The sequence below is a fragment of the Nothobranchius furzeri genome, chromosome 8 (assembly GCF_043380555.1).
Source record: "Nothobranchius furzeri strain GRZ-AD chromosome 8, NfurGRZ-RIMD1, whole genome shotgun sequence".
Taxonomy (NCBI): domain Eukaryota; kingdom Metazoa; phylum Chordata; class Actinopteri; order Cyprinodontiformes; family Nothobranchiidae; genus Nothobranchius; species Nothobranchius furzeri.
The window spans coordinates 52,940,305-52,961,304 of NC_091748.1; the positions used below are offsets into that span (position 1 = coordinate 52,940,305).

A 21,000-nucleotide genomic window follows, 5' to 3' on the forward strand; every position below is an offset into this window, starting at 1 on the left:
CACATCTGATTGTTATTCTCCTTCTTGAGTCAATTTGTTCACTACGGTGCAATTATATTTGAAAACACATGAGTCAGATACAAGTGCTTTTGATGTCTTCATTACTCAGTAATCTAGTGAAGGTGTTATGAGGATATTGGGCGTGTACGGATTTAAGTTTAATGATCTTAGTGCAACAGAACAGAACAGAATAGAATAGACAAGCATCATATACACTTAGGAGAACAGGAAATAAATAAACAGATATAATACCATAAACACAACCTAAGCAAAAGGCTGCGGTAACGGTACTGTCAGTAATGAGACGGGGTTCGATTCCCTGCAGGGCCCTGCTGGTAATCCTTAGACACTAAAGCATTTATTAGAAACCTAAAACCTTTTTAGTTTAGCCGACATTTGATTGTAACTCACCTTGATGAGAAATGAAGAAAATAAAATTATAACCTAGAAAATTCCTACAGAAACCTTGATGAAGCTATTTAGATCACACAGTCTTGCAGAAACATCCAACAGAGGGTGGAGACTATTGTAGCCAATCAGAGAGCTGGATTTTATCACCTTGTGGGGAGCGGACCATAGGGAGCCTAAGTCACGCCCATCTTCTTCTGGACCATGGGCTTCCGGAAGAACGAAAAAATTAATGCAAGTCAACGGGGCTAAAAACACTATTTTTCAATTCAAGTTTACTTATATAGCGCCAAATCACGACAAGAGTCGTCTCACGGCACTTCATAACATTCCAATACAGTTCAGTTCATTAAGCCAATCAGAAAAAGTTTCCTATGTAAGGAACCCAGCAAACTGCATCGAGTCACTGACTAGTGTGAGAGTCTTTACAGTATTTTCTAATCCTGTTTGTTTTGTGCCATGGATTTCACATGATGTCCATGAATTTTAAAAACACGTGTTGATACCATGGATGATTACCCCCTTGCTACCAAATCCAACGAGGAAGACCTCTAAACCTCCCAATTGGACTGAACCTCCCAGTGGCGCACCCTGAGTTGTTTTATTTCCCCTCCCTCCATGGAGCACCTTTAGTTCATCTCGCCTGAATTAAGCTAATTTCCTTTCTTTTGAGTGTTTGGTCCAAGTTCGCTCATTTGAGTCCTTCCTTCTGTCATGGTCTGGGGAAGGCGTTTAACCCAGGACATGCAGAATCACAACACTCTCACAGATTTAACAAAAAAAAGAAAAAAAAAAAGAATGTTTATTTTGTTTTAAACGAGAATATAAAGCGCACTGGGAATTCCAGTGGAGGTCGGGAGAAATGGATAGCAGCGTCTGAGGGGAGAGCAGATAAAGGTGAGCCCTGAGAGGTAAGTCTTAACTGAGGAGGTGCAGAGAAAAGACTTACAGGGAATGAGGGAGGTGTAGGTACTGGGAAGGGCAGATCGAGAGTCGGGGTGCGTCTAGGTGAGTAGGTCCAGGAGAGGGAGAGCAGGCGAGCGGAGCGGATGGATGAATGGAGAACACCGGAGAGCTGCGTCCTGTAGAGTTACTGTATGTGGCAAGGTGAGTATCTTGATGAGTTGTTGAATCCAAAGAGGTTCTTTTCACCAGAGATGTTTAAAAAAAACCCTGAAGCAGGCGTACACATCACAAAGAACAACTAAATCAGAATTCACAAGAGGCCAAAAACACTGAAGCACTAGAAGGCTGGAAACTACCGAGTTGTAGTAATCATCCCGCGTCGAGGTGTGTTCTCCAACTACTTAAGTAGCCGGTCCCACTGACTGCTAACCTGACGCAGCTGGAAGCCTCCCTCTCCTGAAACACAACTTAAAGGTGGAATGTGTGAGACGACTACTCACCCCGACTCATGACACCTTCCTCATCATGAAGAAAATATTGTAACAACTAAATTTTTGCCAGTTCTTTTTGAAAACACGGAGTTCTGTAAGTCACTTTACAGGTTTAAGCTTTAACACAATTGATTAAATTATGCCAATTTTGATTACAGAAATATTTTCAGTAAAAATATTATTTGTAATTGCATCATGAAACTGAGAAGTTATGAGAAGTCATGTGCTGCAGGGATCATGAGGGAGTCAGGACAAATATCAAATGACTACTCTGATACATGTCTAATGGATAGCTCAACTGGTAAGGCACCTGACTTGCATGCAGAGGACCCAGGTTGAAATCCAGGCTGGGACAAATACCAACCAGTGTAAGTCATTAGGTAAGGCCCTTGGTGCTACATCATGCATGATGTACAAACTATGGCTGCAGTATCACCTGACTAAATAGGTTTTGATACAAGAAAGGGTTGATTTGTAAATATTATTGATATGCAAAATGAACAAATACTTTTTGTAGATTTAACAGATATTTAATATGATTTCAATCACTGTAAATTAATTTACAGTTCTTCAGTAAAGGTATCTTGTCCGGGGATTGGACCGCCAAGGCTCCCGCCTTGGTCTGCCACCCGATTCACATTGCACCGGACCCTTCATGTTCCTCCTGCGGGTGGTGGGTCCACAGTTGGACGAGCCCATGTATCCGGTTCGGGCTGGGCCCGGCCGGGCCCCATGGGCGAAAGCCCGGCCACCAGGCGCTCGCTCACGGGCCCCAACCCCAGGCCTGGCTCCAGGGTGGGACCCCGGTAACCCTCCGGGCCGGGTACTCCGACTCTTCGTTTTCACCGCCATGAAAGATCCTTCGAACCGTTCTTTGTCTCACCCTTCACCTAAGACCAATTTGTCATGGGAGACCCTACCAGGGGCACTAAGTGCCCCAGACAACATAGCTCCTAGGATCATTAGGGCACTCAAACTCCTCCACCACGATAAGGTGACGGTTCAAGGAGGAGTGACGGCCTGGACGCCTCCCCGGGGAGGTGTTTCGGGCATGTCCTGCCGGCAGAAGGCCCCCGGGTCGACCCAGGACACGTTGGAGAAGTTACATCTCCAATCTGGTCCGGGAACGCCTTGGGGTCCTGCCGGAGGAGCTGGTGGACAAGGCCGGGGAGAGGACGGCCTGGAGCTCCCTAGTTGGGATGCTGCCCCCGCGACCCGGACCCGGATAAGCGGAGGAAGACGACGACGACGACGACAGTAAAGGTATTTACTGTGCAAGTGTAAAATCTACAGGAAAACTATGGTAACCACAGCTGCCAGGGATTCCCTGCTTTTGTAACTACTTTAGTGTATGAACTTTAGTCGTGAATAAAGGGAAATGGAAAACAACGTCAGAAAGATGACCCCACGTTCTGCCGCATCCAGGGTGAGGTGACATCTGGAGAACTGGACAGCAAACAGACCAGACAGCTAATAGTGATCAGCTAAATGATTGTTTACCTGTTGTTGTGAGTTTGCAGCAGGGATGATGTAGGAGGGGTAACGCGGTAGGAAGGCCCTCCTCACCCACTCTGCCCCTCTCTCACCACCTCTCCTCCTCCCCCCTCCAGCAGCGTGGCTCACTCACTCCTCTCCCCCTGTTCCACTACTCTCCTCTCAGTCTGAAGGACTCCAGCTGCGGCGGAATCTGGGAGCCAAGATGCGGGCTATCGGGGCCGCGGGAATCGGTGTGCTGTGGGCGGCGCTGGTCGTGCTGGTCCCCGGCTGTGTGTCGGAGCTGGTGACACTGGTGCAAGAGCAGGTCCAGCCTGAGTCCTCTCTGCTGCCTCCGAAGGTTATGATCGCGATCCTGGCGCGGAACGCAGCGCACAGCCTGCCGCACCACCTGGGCTGCATCGAGCGGCTTGAGTACCCGAAGGAGCGCATAGCGATCTGGTGAGAGCTGGGGTGGAGTTGGAGAGACCAAACTTTACTTTCAGACACGTGTGTGTGTGTGTGTGTGTGTGTGTGTGTGTGTGTGTGTGTGTGTGTGTGTGTGTGTGTGTGTGTGTGTGTGTGTGTGTGAGCCTGTAAAATGCGCGGTGGTCTGACCAGCGTGTGTCTGCAGACCTGTTGCAGCCTTGTTACCTCGCGTGTCTGCTGGCATCTAAATTGCACACTGCAGAGGAGATGAAAGAGCTTTTGTGCATGTAAAGGTTGGCCTCAACCCTTAATCACGCGTTTCCTTTCTCAGTTTCAGCATAAACTTGTGGAAACGGGCCTTTAAAACAGCAGGAGCTCTCCACAGGTGAGGCAGGACAAGGGAGCCTGCAGGTGGAGGGATGAAAGCAGACACTGAGCTGGTCTGACAGGAGTGTGTGTGTGTGTGTGTGTGTGTGTGTGTGTGTGTGTGTGTGTGTGTGTGTGTGTGTGTGTGTGTGTGTGTGTGTGTGTGTGTGTGTGTAAAATCACGTGAGATGTGTGCCCTTGCATGGATGGTGCTCATGAAGGCTTGGGAATCATATGATAATGATATCTAGGAAGTAAAGAGCTTTCTGGCTGCAGTATTGTTGATGATCTGATCAGGTGCATGTAAAATATGTAAAAGAATGACATAAATAACATGGAAGCTGCTTCTGGTTCTCATGAAACTTTGTTGTAGTCTGTCTGGCAGGCGGTTCTGTTTCCCACCCTTCCGTTGGTGAATGTCTTGTTTGTACAGAGCCTGTTTCTGATTCAGAGACTCTCACAAAAACAAAAACATGCAGGCACAGCCTCTGTAGGGGGGCTTTACTTTACAGCGCAGAGCAAAAGAGACAGGGCTTAAATGTCTTTGTGAAGGGTTTAACCAGCAGCAGAAAGGCCTCGTCGTCAGTTATGTGAGGCATTCTCACTGCCGGGGAGTCAGTTGATGCACAAAAACATCTTCTCAAAGAACACACATTAGCTAACTTGCGTTGTTAACCCTCTCAGGCTCAAATAAGTTTTGACAAAAGGACGAACAACTAAGTCCTTCAGAGGTACTTCTGAGTTAAAGAATGCTCATGAAATACGTATGTGGAGTAACCAGGTAGGTAACGTTGTAAATCTGCAACGCCTGCCTCCAGAGGGTTAAATAAATTCATGTAGCCACTACTGTTTAGCTTCTTGAACGGCGTCTGTTTAGAGGAATATAGTTTATGCTTAACATAACCAAGCTAATGCTTAAGTCTGATTTATACTTCTCCATCTGCATCGATGTGGAGACACACAACACCCTAATGCATTGATGCAAGGGCTCTCCAACGAGCTCACAGAGCGTGACGGAGACATGCCCAAAATTATAAACATCCCCGCAAACTTGTGATTGGTCAGGATGCTGCTTCCTGTATATTTGCCACAACCATTACTGTTGCACCGTTAAATAGTAAAAAGATATTTAGCGGCAGACCCAGAACAGATTGAAGAATGTGTCATGAAAAAAATCAGAAAATATGAACGTTTGTTCACCCATGTCTGAAGGACTACAAAATACGGAGCAAACATGAACGGAAACAATGGGATTCGTGGGTTTAGAGGTGGCGACCACATGAAGAGGCGGAGGAGAATGAAAGACAATTTTGTCCGTCTTTTAAAGTCACACATTTGGTAAATACACTGCAGTGGACCGGATACATCAATGATGTCGTGGCAGGATACCTCGGAATAGCGCTCTTCCCTCTGCTGTCCTGGCGGGGAATTGTTTTGCAACGCCCTGCTGCCTTCACTGAAGTTCACATGTAAAAACCTTTCTGACACTCCGTTTGCGTCTCTCCGTTGCAAAGCTCTCAGAGAGGCAGAAATCAGGCTTTACTCTGAGTACAGCATAGTGGTTCATACAAAGGTTATTTTATAAACTGTTGCACAGGCATTCATTTTGTATTGCATTGTTTTCATGATTATTTACAAAAGTAGCAACTAAATGTAACCTTCTGGTTCATCCATGGGTCAAGTCCAGCAGGAAGTTTCTAATTTCCATCCATCCATCCATCCATCCATCCATCCATCCATCCATCCATCCATCCACCCACCCACTCTGCTTAAGTAGGTTTAGTTTGTAGGGGCAGTAGTCTAAGCAGAGAATCCCAGACTTCCCTCTCCCCAGCCACATGGAAAGAAAAAGAAGAAAGAAAATGATCTTTTATATAGCGCCTCTTAAGAAAAAAATCACGAGGAGCTTCACAATAATAAAAAAAATTTGAATGCAAAAACGATTTTTTAAAATTATTCAAAATATGTTTAATATGACAAAAAATGTGATAAAAAAGTAAGGAAAGGGAGAGAGAAAATGAAGGAAATCGGTGGATCGTGGGAAAGGCAAAAAATGGGCAGAACGAGGAGAGGGTGATGATGAAGGTCACATCAAAGCCAACTTGAACAGGTGAGTTTTCAGCTGCTTTTTAAAGGCGACCACTGAGTCCACTGATCTCAGGCTCAGGGGGAGAGAGGTCCAGAGTCTGGGGGCCACAGCAGCAGATGATCTGTCACCTTTGGTCTTTAGCCTGGTGCTGCACAACCAGTAGGCTTTGGTCACTGGACCTCAGGGACCTGCTGGGGGTGTAGGGACTGAGAAGATCACCAATGTATGATGGTGCTTGTCCATGTAAGGCCCCATAGACCAGAACCAGGATCTTGAAATGAAACCTGAAGTTGATTGGCAGCCAGTGAAGCTGGAGGAGAAGCGGGGTGATGTGGGTGTGTTTGGAAGACTTGGTCAGAAGCCGAGCACAGGCATTCTGAACCACCTGTAGACGGTTCAGGGAGGTTCTGCTCAGACACGTGAAAAGAGAATTGCAGTAGTCTAAGTGTGAGGAGATGAAGATGTGGATAGCTGTCTCAAGTTCAGAGCAGGACAGAATGGAACTCAGCTTAGCAATGTTCCTGAGATGGAAGAAGGAAGAGCGAACAAGAGAACTGACATGAGAATCCAGGGTGAGAGCTGGGTCAAAGGTCACACCAGGATTTCTGACAGAGGGTTTGGTGTGAGAAGCAAGCTGACCAAGAGAGTCTAACTTTGGTAACCAGCTTGGGTCAGCACCACCAGGGGAATCCTAAGGCATTCCCTAGCCAGAGAAGAAACATAGTCCCTCCAGCGTGTCCTGGGTCTTCCCTTAGGTCTTCTCCAGGTTGGATGTGTATGGCAAACCTCATCAGTGAGGAATCCCAACATTATGTCTGAGCCACCTCAACTGGCTCTTCTAAATGTGGAGGAGCATCTGGTCTACTCCGAGCCCCTCCCGGATGACAGAGTTTCCCACCCTATCTCTAAGGGAAAGTCCAGACCACCCTGCGGAGAAAACTCATTACAAATGCTTGTATCTGCTCTCTCTACCCAAAGCTCGTGACACAGACGTAGACATAAATCGACCAGTAAATCAGGAGGTCCGCCTTTAGACTCAGCTCTCTCGGTACAACAGCTTTTTGAGCTCCTGCTCTGTCTTTTCCTCATTTGTGAACAAGACCCCTAGATACTTTAACTCCTCATCTTGGGGCCGGACCTCATCCCTGACCTGGAGAAGGCATTCTACCCTTTTCCGACTCAAGACCACGGTCTCAGATTGAGAGGAGCTGATTCTCATCCCAGCTGCTTCACACTCGGCTGCAGAAGGTTTGATGAAGAGAACTGAAACACGTCGTCAGCAAAAAACTGTTCCTAACTTTTCTACCAAAATATCAGTGAAATGCAAAACTGACAGTGGCACAGGGATTTTTTAAATAGAAAGTTGCATTTAAAATGGAATTTACGAGATTGGGTGAAGGCAGCAGTATTATTGGGTCTTAATTATGCTAGGAGTAAGTAATCAGCTCTGATAGATGTTTCTATTTCTCTAAACAATGGCTGTTCAGGAAGCTATTGAGGACAGATTAGATTGTAATACCTCTTAAACACATTTCAAAGTACCACAGTTTTTGTTGAGGGGTAATCTTTTTAGTGCACAGCCATTGATTCATAGCACAAACCCTGGATGTTAACGTGACAATATTTCTAGTTTGTAACTTTTTGTGGTTAAATGAAGATAATTACATGTTTAACTGAATATAACCCAAGCAGCTCTGTGCTACTGTTTCATCACATCTGCTCAATAGACGCTAAATCACCTAATAAATGTCAGATCTACACAGAGGCGTGTCATAGCGTTTCACAGATTACTGCAGGAAAGTGACTGACTATAATAAAAGCACTTGTTTAAAACTTTAAACATGAGTGAGAAGCGTCTCAGATCCTAAACAGCTAGTAAATTTGGAGTGAAAGCTCTTGGAGAAAATGTTTCCTTTTGACTTAAATTAAATTTAATGGCAGTTTTGGACTTTATTTGACAGAAGAAGCAAACAGCCACTGAACACATTTACACTGGGGTTTCTACTTGAGTGGAAAACATTCCCCTTTGAATTATGATAATCTAACAACAAGGTTGAAAAGAGGGAACTGACTTTGTTCTGTTGTTCAAAGTAAATCTTGTATTTGCTTGTTATTTTGTGCGGGATCTGACTTGTGTAGATATGTCGGGAGTGGGCCTTTCCTTTAAGAGGAGGAGTTCAAGTATCAAGTTGAGTGACTTTTGATCAGAGGTATACAAACATTTCAAGATGCTAGTTCCAGTTGTCCCTTTAATAGCCATTGTGGGCCAACAACATGTGATATTTTTATTTTAAAACGACACATTTTTCAGTAGTTAGTTGTTTCCATTTTTACTCATTTAAACAGATCCAAAATAGTCAACATAAAACATAAACATGTTAGAAAATATCTTTCATTCAATAACCTGCCAGGAAGACAAAATTGCATTTGGGGGCTGCTCAAAATTCCTCAGCCTTCCTAATGGCTGCAGGGCCGCACTTTGGACATGATTGTCTTAGAGCACTTTCACATAAGAAGATCTTTCATGGAAGTAAAAACAAAAAGTCTGAGTACCCGGCTCGGAGGGTTACCGGGGTCCCACCCTGGAGCCAGGCCTGGGGTTGGGGCCCGTGAGCGAGCGCCTGGTGGCCGGGCTTTCGCCCATGGGGCCCGGCCGGGCCCAGCCCGAACCGGATACATGGGCTCATCCAACTGTGGACCCACCACCCGCAGGAGGAACATGAAGGGTCCGGTGCAGTGTGGATCGGGTGGCAGACCGAGGCGGGAGCCTTGGCGGTCCGATCTCCGGACAAGGAAACCGGTTATTGGGACATGGAACGTCACCTCGCTGGCGGGGAAGGAGCAGGAGCTTGTGGCAGAGGTTGAGCGGTACCGGCTAGATATAGAGCTCCGGGAGTTGACGTCACTTCTCCCGGCATGCAACAGTTCAAATCGAAACGGCGCCATATTGGCATGCAGAAGCCGGCAGCTGGACTATTTGTTATTGTCAGAAAACTCAATCAAACGGGAAATATGGTAGATTCCTGTTGTGCCCCAGGATGCAGAACAGACGCGGACGACATAAGGAATGAGCTGTCTACAGGATTCCCCAAGATCCGGAGCGCCGCAAACGTTGGATCATTGTAATAAAACGCGCTAGTGACCGGGCTAAAATGAAGCTGTGGGATCCCGAGAGTAAAGGTTTTCGCTTATGCAGCGACCGCTTCATATCAGGTACTTAAACCAACATTTCCTCAACTGTGTATGGTATTTATTTTAAATGCTTTATTACGATTCTTAGTGGGCTTCCTAAACTTATTTTGGCATGGCTTTTTCTGTCTTATTACTCATAGCAGCAAGTAAACATCACGTAAAACGTTGCCTCGTGAGTTCTGCGTGCTGCCGTTTCCGTGTTTTATGATCACAGCAATTAACCGGCTAAGCTGTATTTAATTTTTAAGCAATGGTTGATCAATTGTCAGATCAGACATAAAAAGCACTTTGGATTGCTATTATCTGTGTCACCGAGACTACTTACGTGTAATTCTGTTATTTGTCCGTCCATCCATCCATTTTCATCCGCGTATCCGGAGTCGGGTTGCGGGGGCAGTAGCGTGGCTTCCCTCTCCCCAGCCGCCGGAGCCAGCTCCTCCGGGTAAATCGCAAGGGGTTCCCCGGCCAGGTCCGGTGTTGTGCCGGTAAGAAGCTCACTCTGACAGCTTCTGGCGTTAGAGCGGGCAGTAGAGTCGAGAGTCCCAGACCTTCTCCCCAGCTCCTCCTGTCCTTGAGAGGGGCTGGACACTCTCCTTTGCTGGAGTTGCTCCGGGTGAGAGGCGGAGGGCTGGGGTTGGCTTTTTGTTAGCTCCAAGACTCTCTGCCTGTGTGTTGGGGTTTACCCCGTGGGACGAGAGGGTAGCTTCCCTGCGCAATCGGGTCTGGGAACGGGTCCTGACTGTTGTTTGTGCTTATGCCCCAAATATCAGTTCAGATTACCCACCCATTTTGGAGTCCCTGGGACGAGTGCTAGATAGTGCTCCAGCAGGGGACTCCATTGTCCTGCTGGGGGACTTCAATGCTCACGTGGGCAATGACAGCATGACCTGAAGAGGTGTGATTGGGAGGAACAACCCGCCTGATCTGAACTCGAGTGGTGTTTCGTTATTGAACTTCTGTACAAGCCGCAGTTTGGCCATAACGAACACCATGTTCGAACACAAGGATGCCCATCGGTACACTTGGTACCAGGGCAGCCTAGGTCGCAGGTCGATGATAGACTTTGTAGTCGTATCATCTGACCTGTGGCCGTATGTTTTGGACACCCGAGTGAAGAGAGGAGCAGAGCTGTCAACTGATCACCACCTGGTGGTGAGTTGGATCAGATGGCAGGGGAAGATGCCGCGTAGACCTGGCAGACCCAAACGCATAGTGAGGGTCTGCTGGGAACGCTTGGCAGAAGAACCTGTCAAGACGGTCTTCAACTCCCACCTCTGGCAGAGCTTTGACCGCGTCCCAAGAGCAGTGGGGGACATCGACTCCAAGTGGGCCTTGTTCCACTCTGCGATTGTTGAGGCGGCTGTTGCTAGCTATGGTCGCAAGGTGGCCAATGCCAGTCGTGGTGGCAACCCCCGTACCTGCTGGTGGACACCAGAGGTGCGGGGAGCCGTCTGGCTGAAGAAGGAGGCCTACAGGGCGTGGCTGATCTGTGGGTCTCCGGAGGCAGCAGACGGGTACTGGATAGCCAAGCGGGGTGAAGCAGTGGCAGTTGCCGAGGCAAAATCTTGGGCATGGGAGGAGTTTGGTGAGGCCATGGAGAAAGACTATCAATCGGTGCCAAAGAGGTTCTGGCAAACTGTCCGGCGCCTCAGGAGAGGGAGGCAGCAACTCGCTCACACTGTTAACAGTGGGGATGGGGAGCTGCTGTCATCAACTGGAGCTATAGTCGGACGGTGGAAGGAATACTTTGAGGAGCTCCTCAGTCCCACCTACGCGCATTCCGAGGAGGAGCCAGAGCCGGGAGACCTGGGGATGGACTGTCCAATCTCTGGGGCAGAAGTTGCTGAGGTAGTCAAACAACTACACAGCGGCAGAGCCCCGGGGGTGGATGATATTCATCCTGGGTATCTCAAGGCTATGGATGTGGTAGGGCTGTCATGGTTGACATGTCTCTGCAACATTACGTGGTCATCGGGGGCAGTTCCTGTGGAGTGGCAGACCAGGGTGGTGGTCCCCATCTTTATGGAGGGTGACCGGAGGGTGTGTTCCAACTATAGGGGGATCATACTCCTCAGCCTCCCTGGAAAGGTCAACTCCAAGGTACTGTAGAGGAGGGTTTGATCGATAGTTGAATCTCAGATTGAGGAGGAGCAATGTGGTTTTCGTCCTGGCCGTGGAAATGTGGACCAGCTCTGTACCCTTGCAAGGGTGATAGAGGGGGCATGGGAGTTTGCCCAACCAATCCACATGTGTTTTGTGGATTTGGAGTAGGCTTATGACCGTGTCCCCAGGGGCACCCTGTGGGGGACGCTCCAGGAGTATGGGGTGGGTGGCCTTTTGTTAAAGGCCATTCAGTCCCTTTACCAGAGGAGCATGAGTTTGGTCCGCATAGCCGGTAGTAAGTCGAACCTGTTCCCGGTGAGGGTTGAACTCCGCCAGGGCTGCCCTTTGTCACCGGTTCTGTTCATTACCTTTATGGACAGAATTTCTAGGTGCCGCCGTGGTGTGGAGTGTGTCGAGTTTGATGGCCGGAGAATCTCGTCTCTGCTTTTTGCGGATGATGTGGTCCTCCTAGCTTCATCCACCTCTGACCTTCAGCTCTTGCTGGGTAGGTTCGCGGCCGAGTGGGAAGCGGCTGGGATGAGGATCAGCACCTCCAAATCTAAGACCATGGTTCTCGACCGGGAAAGGGTGGCTTGCCAACTCCGGGTCGGGAGAGAGGTCCTACCTCAAGTGGAGGAGTTTAAGTATCTCGGGGTCTTGTTCACGAGTGAGGGTAGGAGGGATCGGGAGACCATCAGGTGGATTGGTTCAGCGTCTGCAGTGTTGTGGACGCTGAGACGATCTGTTGTGGTGAAGAGGGAGCTGAGCCAGAAAGCCAGGCTCTCGATTTACCAGTTGATCTACGTCCCAATCCTCACCTATGGTCATGAGCTTTGGATAATGACCGAAAGAACGAGATCGCGAATATGAGCGGCCAAAATGAGTTTCCTCCGTAGGGTGGCCGGGCTCAGCCTTAGAGATAGGGTGAGGAGCTCGGACATTCGGGAGGGACTCGGAGTAGAACCGCTGCTCCTCCGGATCAAAAGGAGTCGGTTAAGGTGGTTTGGGCATCTGGTCAGGATGCCTCCAGACGCCTCCCTGGGGAGGTGTTTTGGGCATGTCCTGCCGGCAGGAGGCCCCCGGGTCGACCCAGGACATGTTGGAGAGGTTACAGCTCCAATCTGGTCCGGGAACTCCTTGGGGTCCTGCCGGAGGAACTGGTGGAGGTGGCTGGGGAGAGGACGGTCTGGAGCTTCCTAGTTGGGGTGTTGCCCCCGCGACTTGGACCCAGATAAGCGGAGCAAGACGACGATGACAGTTTCACATCTGGGCCAGCACGGGTGGACTGGGTCGCTTGTAAAATGCTCACATCTAGGTGGCTTTATATTTTTCTAGGTTCTAGGTGGCTTTGTGCTTTACCGGGCGGTTGTTCCACCCACAAACCAAGGCAGTCTTCTTCGGGCTGAACTGGTCCACGCCTACCATTAGGGGAGCTTCCGATTGGTGGAACCGCATTCTGGAAACTGAGAAGCAAATGTAGCCTCTGACAGAAGCTGTAGCAGCTCTCGGTCTCTCCTCGCTGCTGTGAGGAGCACAAACACACACACACACACACACACACACACACACACACACACACACACGCACACGCGCACATGCACACGCACACGCACACACAGAAACAGACTGAAGCTGCCGCTCTCGGTCTCTTCTTCTCACTGCTGCGAGGAGAACACACAGAGAGAAACACCTTCTCACATTTGGTGCTTTGGGTGTGACAATGTGTTCCACGCTGCTGTGCCTTGAGCTGCATGGATGTCATTTAAGGGCGACACCACAGACTTTTCCACACACTTTTGCCCCGCCCACATGCTGGTAGATTTCCTAATTTCTGAGAAGTGTGTATGAACAAATCCTACCGGTGCAGGACCCGGACCGACACCACCCAGCCCCGGTCTGCGCTGGGCTAGATTTGAAACTGCCATAAGATGGACCAACAGATCAGGAGTTTGAGCTTATTCTGGATTCAGGTGACTGAAATAGGCTTGAAGGCTTCTTCCACATGGAGTCCAGGTTCAGTCTCAAAGGTAGGGTGATAGAGCAGCTGCTTCTCCTCATCAAACAGAGTCAAACGAGGTGGTTTCTGCATGAGACAGAAGCCCGGACCACATTGTACATTTTCCAGCCGTCCTAGACAAATCCCTTTTCGTGAACAGAATCGTGTGAGGGTGTTAATTAATTAATTTTAAAAGTTGTTTTCATTGTATTTCAGGCCACCAAGGCCCAGATGGGTCCAGTGTCTACATGTGGCTCTCGGGCAATTATATGTAATGTTATGTGAAGACTTCAGCAGGCATCAGAAGATATTTTTCTCTGCAAAGTGTGTGCAAGTTTGGAGGATTTTCACAGAGGAAAGTGAAAACCTCTCACACTGTTGTTGGTGAATGAAGAATGTAAGGTATTAGAAAGAGGGGGATGGTTGGGTAGAGAGAAGGTGGCCAAAATCAGGAATACCCAAAGGGCATAGCGGGATGGTTAATCCACATTCCCTCACCAGCTCAGCTAAATCTGCCCGACCTCTGACCCACACTTAGCTTTACTTCTGGAGGATTCAGTCAAACAGAACTATAATGCAAATAATAAAATCTCAGTCCAACAGTTTAAATCCTCTACCAGGTTGGATCGTCTGCTACATCAGCCATTCAGAGCGGCAAGTTAGCCCTGACAATCACATTTTGGTCGGCATGCTAATTGTTTTTCTTCTTGTTTCTTTTTGCTCATGGCTAATAGCCTGTTGGCTGTGTTCAGCTTGCGCTGTGCTGCTGCTCCAGGTGTGGAGTGATTTGTGTGCTAGTCAAAGCTCAACTTCAGCGTGCTGACATCATGAGTCTTGCTTTCACTCGTCTATTGTGCCACACTGTCCGTACACTCATTTATTAAGAAACATCTCAGATTTTGAATGTTGTTGAATTAGTTTGTGACTTGATTTTAATATAATGTTGAATTAGTTTTACTTTTTTTTTTAACAAAATTACAAACAGACATGAGGAAAGTGGCAAACTATGAATGTCAACATGTGGCTGTTATTTTCTTCTGAAATAAAACAAATGTTGATTTACGCAAAAGTCTGGGACATTAAATGACTGCATAGGTTAAGAATTTTCCGCAGTTGCTTAAATATTTTCGCTAGGCCTCGAGATGTGTCACAGGCTGTAGCTCCTCTCAGACAAGAGACAAAGGTGCAACGGAGTTGTGTCCTGGAGCTGTTATATTGTACCCAGAGGAGAATATGATGTAACACGTCATGAAAAGAAGTGTTAGAGTTTTGCAGTAATAAACAGACCATAGCTAATCGTAGTTGAATGCTGTGTCAAAGTACATCTGACTATAATGAATGGTGTCGAACAGTTATGCTTTATTGTGGCTGGGTCTGACAAGAAGCATGTTTTCCATTTGGGAACGTTCAGTAGGTCATGGAGCATCATCAGAAGGAACATTTCTCTGGACAGAAGCTAAATGAAGAGCCTCTCACACCTCCAGTAATCAGCGTTAAACGTCATTGCTTTAATTTTGTCGATTAGCTAATGTCATAGGAAATAAAATAGAGTCAAGTTGTTTCGTCCCTTAGCAGGATTTTTCTTTTTCTCAGAATCAGAATCAGGAGAGTTTTATAGCCATATGTGTGAGAATCACAACATTAGGAAATTGCTGTGTCACTTGGTGCACCAAAAGAAAGATGAAAATAAGAGATAAGCAAATACAGGAAGTAAGAATATAATCATGATAAAATAATAATATAAAGTAACACGTCATATAAAGTATAATATAAAGTAACACTACTGTGCTACTGTGTAGGTACTAATTAGAGTGGATTAGTTCAGGTACAAACACAACACCAGGTCATGTGACTGGATCCAAGCAACTGGATCGGGCAACCCTAGGATTGTCGTTCATGAGTTCAACAGCACAGGAGAAGAAACTGTTCCTTTGCCGAGAGGTTCTGGTCTGGGGGGCGGCCCAGCATAGCAAATACCTGTAAAGATTTAACATGTAAAGGTATAAAACTTGGTTTTAATGTAAACAGAAACTCTAGATAATATTAATGATTTGTGATTAATGAAATCTAGACAGACCGTGGCAGTAGCAAAAGATTTAGCTCTGCCGGTCAGTCTAGCCATGCTCCATAAGAACCTCAGCAGGACTACCATTGGCCTGAGCAGTTTTCTGTTAGACCTATCACTGCACTTTATTGGCATGGTGGGTGGGATGATGCAACAGAGCAGAACAACTAAGATGGAAGCGGCTTGTTCGAACCAATTTTGGCATCAACTTTAGATTATTTAGACTTGGGCTCTTCTTTGAGTTATGAACAGGTGCATGGTGGCACAGTTGTTAGCACTATTGCCTTGCAGCACGAAGGTTGCAGGTTCGAAACTCGGCTGCGGCCTTTCTGCGTGGAGTTGCGTGTTCTCCCCATGCATGCGTGGGTTTCCTCCGGGTACTCCGGTTTCCCCCACAGATCACAACATGCCCTGTAGGTTATAAATTGTAAGTCGCTTTGGATAAAAGCGTCTGCCAAATGAATAAACATAAACAGAGAGAGGAACTTTAGTCTTTTATTTAGAAAAATGATGTAGTTGCATCTTCTTCAATGGTGAATGGTGTCTTGCTTTGTTGACTTAACATCTGTAACAGTGAGTGTGTCATGTTGTTTGTTGTCCAATAACATGCGAAGAAGAAGAAGAAGAAGAAGAAGAAGAAGAAGAGAAAAAAATCATCATGGCACAATGTGGAGCTCACAAATTCTAAACCCTTAACCGCAATCAACATGATTCTTCTCCCCTCCTTGCTTTTACAGAAATTATGATCCTTTAATGTCATTTCACATTGAAAAAAACTAAAGGGCAATGATATTTTATGTTGGGTTTCTTTATATTTGTATGATGATGCCTTTTTGAGTCCTAAAGATGCCTAATTGGTGTTAGTAAAACTACATCACTCTCTGGGTTTGCCCAATTGACGCTGTTCATAGAAGGTTGAGCAGGGACGTTTCTCTGCAGCCAATGCAACCTCAGAAGCTATTTAAGACGGTCCAAAACTCCGTCTTCAACACCAACATACGCTGCAGCTTTGAGCTGAACGCAGCCGTCACTCCAGTCCCCGCTCAGGGATGGAGCCTTAACAAATTAAGCATACGCTAACCCTCACCCTAAAACCCAACTCTAACCCTAAGGTAGGTGCTATCCATGCATAAACAAGTGCCCCACTAGGGCCACCCCATTTTTAAAGTCCTGGACACACCCCTGTCCCAGGATTCATTACAGGCTGAATGGGAGATTTGAGTCCTTGTTGCAATGTCGGACGACAATGGAGGGTATTACAGTTTAAAATGTTAATAATGGATCTCACTAGTTTAGTATAACATTACGGTAGATGTCGTTACCTGAGGAGCAGAAAGCATGCAACCTCGGCGTGACTCCTCAGACTTTGATGTTTCTTCAGTTAATTCCACCGAGAAAATGCCGATTGTAGTTTTCTGATGCTGTAGTTTACAGATCTGCTCGGGACTTTGCACCTGCCACTGACATCATACTACAGCAACACCACTCGGCCAAAGTATACAGCATCTTGTTGTTGATTCTGTTCTTTCACATAGATTTTGGAAGTGGTTATATGGTACAAAATATTTTTCAAAGACTAGACATCGCTCTATTCATTTTCAACAAAATTTTGATGGAAATTTCCCTAAATTCAAGGTAAAAAAACACGTTATCACTTTAAGTAGTTTTTTTTGTTTGACTATGTTTATGTTTATGTATTTAGCAGACGCTTTTGTTCAATGCGACTTACAAAACTACATTAGGTGAAACAGTTTCGTACTTCCAGCCCAGACTACAGTTCGAGTTTAGTGGGAGAGAGTTGACGTGCAAAGGCTTTTGCCTTTTGTTGGAGAATCCAAGTTTGAGAATTGGATTTCGAGGACGAAGTGGTCTGTTTTGTGTTATCTGGTACCGACATCAGGGGCATTCGTGAATGATTAGTGTTTTTGGCATTGGTCAACATGCGTTAGATCACAACACTGGCACAGAAAAGCACTTGTTTCATTATTTAAAATGTTCAGATTTAAGTATGGATCCAAGTGTGCCAGTGTGTGTATCTCCTCTCATATGGTTATTAGACGTGCACACACGTGTTCTGTTCTGCTTTTCTGGCTTGGCCACTCTTTTTCCACTCTCTTTTTCATGTTCCAGTATGAGTCAGCACTAAGTGAAGAAACTGGACTCAACCATCTCTTACCCTTCCTGTCACGATCACCTATAAAGATGCTGCTAAATTTGTAGATAAACCGTGTTTAGAAATGTGAAAAAGGAAGTTAGCTGTGACTTCAAGAACCCAACTGAATCCTTACAGAGTTCTAATAAATACCTTTAACTGTCAGAATATGAGGAGGTTGGACCCAATGCGCAGGAACCCAGAAGGACACAGAGAGATGATGTGATGAAAACAAATCCTTTCATTTGGGGAGCGTCAGGGAAAACTAAATCCAAAAGGCTCAAAATCCAGGGAGCCACCTCAAACTCAAAAACTTACAGGAGGCTACAACACGCTGACAGGAGAGGACACGCAGACAACGAACCAACAAACACTCAGGCCCTGTCCACACGTAGCCGGGGATCTGCCAAAACGTAGATATTTTTCTACGTTTTGGCCTGTCATCCACACGAAAACGGATCTTTTTCACATGAAAACGGATCTTTTTAAAAACTCCGGCCAAAGTGAAGATCTGCGTTTTCTCCGTTTTGGGTGTCTGCGTGTGGACAGACAAAACCGGAGTTTTGAGGTCTGCAACGTCACTTTCCGTGACAAAAAAATGCTGACATCACGTGTGCGACCTGTGTTTACACTAGCCGACAGCATGGATGCCCTCAGAGCTGCGCTCGCTTTATCAATTGTCCAAGCGCTTCTTGCTCGTTTGTTTTTGCAAGCGGAATTACTGCTCCTTGCGGAAGACCACAGACGAAGGACGAGGTTAAGAACGGGGGAAGTACTGCCGCCTACAGGTCTGGCATGTCTTTAACAACGTATTTATCCGGGTACGTGTGGACAGAGTTTATTTTTAAACGAGGTGGTGTGGATGCAAGCTTTTGGAGGGGCGGATATTCGTTTTAAAAAAAATCCGGCTACGTGTGGACTAGGCCTGAGAGACAAGACAGGGTTTTATACATGGGCTGGGTAACAAGGGACAGGTGGGATCAACTAACAGAGCGGGGAGGTAACAGAAAGCAGGAGAAGGAAATAAACTAAACTAGAGGACGTCGTACAGTGAACTAATATAAAACTAAAAAGGCTACAAATAAAGACTGAGACTAACTGTAATAACCTTTTTGTAAACTGGAGGGCAAGAAACACTGGGCTGAGGGACCGACGGACTGGGAAAACACGATACTAAAATGAAGCCTAAACACTAAAGAACTAAGCTGACAAACTATTGAAACCTAAACGACAGGAACTCTGGGCAGGGGGACATCTAAAAGACACAAAGAGGGGAGACAAGGACACAGAACGTGACATTAACTGTATTGTAGGAGATCAGGTGGGGTTATTTATGGGCCATTCCCATCTGTACCGGGTCGGCCCGGGTCGGGTAGCGTAGGTTGTTTACATATCTGGGTGGTCTGGTATTTTTCCGGGCCAACCAAGGCTCATTCTCAGCCCTCTTCTCGAGGGGGTCTGCTTCAGGCCGACCAGGGCCAACACACCCACTTCTGACAGCAAATTCACACCTTCCATTAGAGCAAGCCTCTAATTGGTGGGTAGAATCAGCTCACATGGGCTTAAGGCAAGGATGTGTGGAATCAACCGGGCCAGGCTGGGGCCGACTGGGGCTACCCGGCCCGGGCCGACCCGGTACAGATGGGAATAGCCCATAAGTTGTACCGTGGTTAGAATATGGTCTTTAATAGTTAGAAAAATGTTTCAATTAATGCTTCTTGTATTTAGTTGATATTCGTCGTGAAATATTAAAAATAAAACAAAGCAGCACTGGGTTATTACCTAGGAATTTCAGTTGCTGACCACAAAGTGGAGAGTTCAAGTCCACATCTAACCTTTAACCCTGTTTGGCCCTTGAGCAAAGTCCCAATAGTTAACCTTAGTCTGCTCCAGGGTCAGTGTTGGCTGGGTGACCCGTGTTGTGACCTCAGCTTCCTTCCTAACAAGCTACTCACAAATACCATTTTGCTTCATGTAACTGTTGCAATATTATTAAAGAAGTAATATAATTTGTTTAAATGTCCTGTAGCCTGTAATGCCACTAATTAGGCCCTGTCCACACGTAGCCGGGGATCTGCCAAAACGTAGATATTTTTCTACGTTTTGGCCTGTCATCCACACGAAAACGGAGTTTTTTCACACGAAAATGGATCTTTTTAAAAACTCCGGCCAAAGTGAAGATCTGCGTTTTCTCCATTTTGGGTGTCTGCGTGTGGACGAACAAAACCGGATTTTAAAGGTCCGCAACGTCACTTTCCGCGACAAAAAAATGCTGACATCACGTGTGCGACCTGTGTTTACACTAGCCGACAGCATGGATGCCCTCAGAGCTGCGCTCGCTTTATCAATTGTCCAAGCGCTTCTTGCTTGTTTGTTTTTGCAAGTGGAATTACTGCTCCTTGCAGAAGACCACAGACGAAGGACGAGGTTAAGAACGGGGGAAGTACTGCCGCCTACAGGTCTGGCATGTCCTTAACAACGTATTTATCCGGGTACGTGTGGACAGAGTTTGTTTTTTTAAAACGAGGTGGTGTGGATGCAAGTTTTTGGAGGGGCGGATATTCGTTTAAAAAAAACCCGGCTACGTGTGGACTAGGCCTTAAAGTCTCTCACCTGCTCAGGAACCTCTGAGAACCAGAGAGAAGTATTCTTCACGGGAACAACGGGTTCTTTAAGGACAGATCTTTCGTCAGTGGTCTTTGGTGAACTTCATTTTAGACCTCACACTGAGACATAACACAGGAAGAACCTGATGTGTATCTGCAGTCCTGGTTCGAACCACGGCGCTCAGCTGAGCCGGTGTTGCAGCGGGCCAATAGGTGTGGCAAATGCATGGGCACGTGTTTCAGATTAGTGCTGGAACAGGATGTTCTTGTTTGTTTTTTGTTGTTTTTATATAGCAAAATGGTCCAGTTGAAAAAAAAAATCTACCCGTTTATTCAGTCAAAAATAACACATTTTCTCATATGAAAACAACTTTTTCCAATGTAATTTTAAGAAAAGAAGAGATGAAGACAGAACTGGCTGGAAATAAAAATAAACAACAGGGCATTTTACACTGCAGCACCTGAACCTGGTGAATGTCTGGGGTTTGATTGATCTGGAGTAAACTTTGTAGGAAAACTCTTAATGTGTTGATGGATCACGACTACCTGTGATACAGTGAAGGATCATCCTGCAGGACGGCTGTCTGGTTTAATTCTGCGCAGCACTGCAGGACAGACCGTCCAAACGGGTGTCGAGTCTAACTCCACATGAGTCACCTTTTTTATTGTCGCTGCAGGGTATCTGTGGGAGTCTTTCACGCCTGATGATGAGGTGTTATTGCTT

At 46.6% G+C, this 21,000-nt stretch overlaps 1 protein-coding gene across 1 annotated transcript in view; it reads left to right on the forward strand.

Moving 5' to 3' along the window:
- The first annotated feature begins 3,388 nt into the window (after positions 1–3,388).
- Positions 3,389–21,000, forward strand: part of colgalt2b (collagen beta(1-O)galactosyltransferase 2b) — a 40,653-nt gene continuing 23,041 nt past the window's right edge. Inside the window, exon 1 of the mRNA XM_015971510.3 lies at positions 3,389–3,740. Within this exon, the coding sequence (XP_015826996.2) occupies positions 3,505–3,740 (236 nt within the window). The 5' untranslated portion in view covers positions 3,389–3,504. The remainder of the gene's footprint in view (positions 3,741–21,000) is intronic.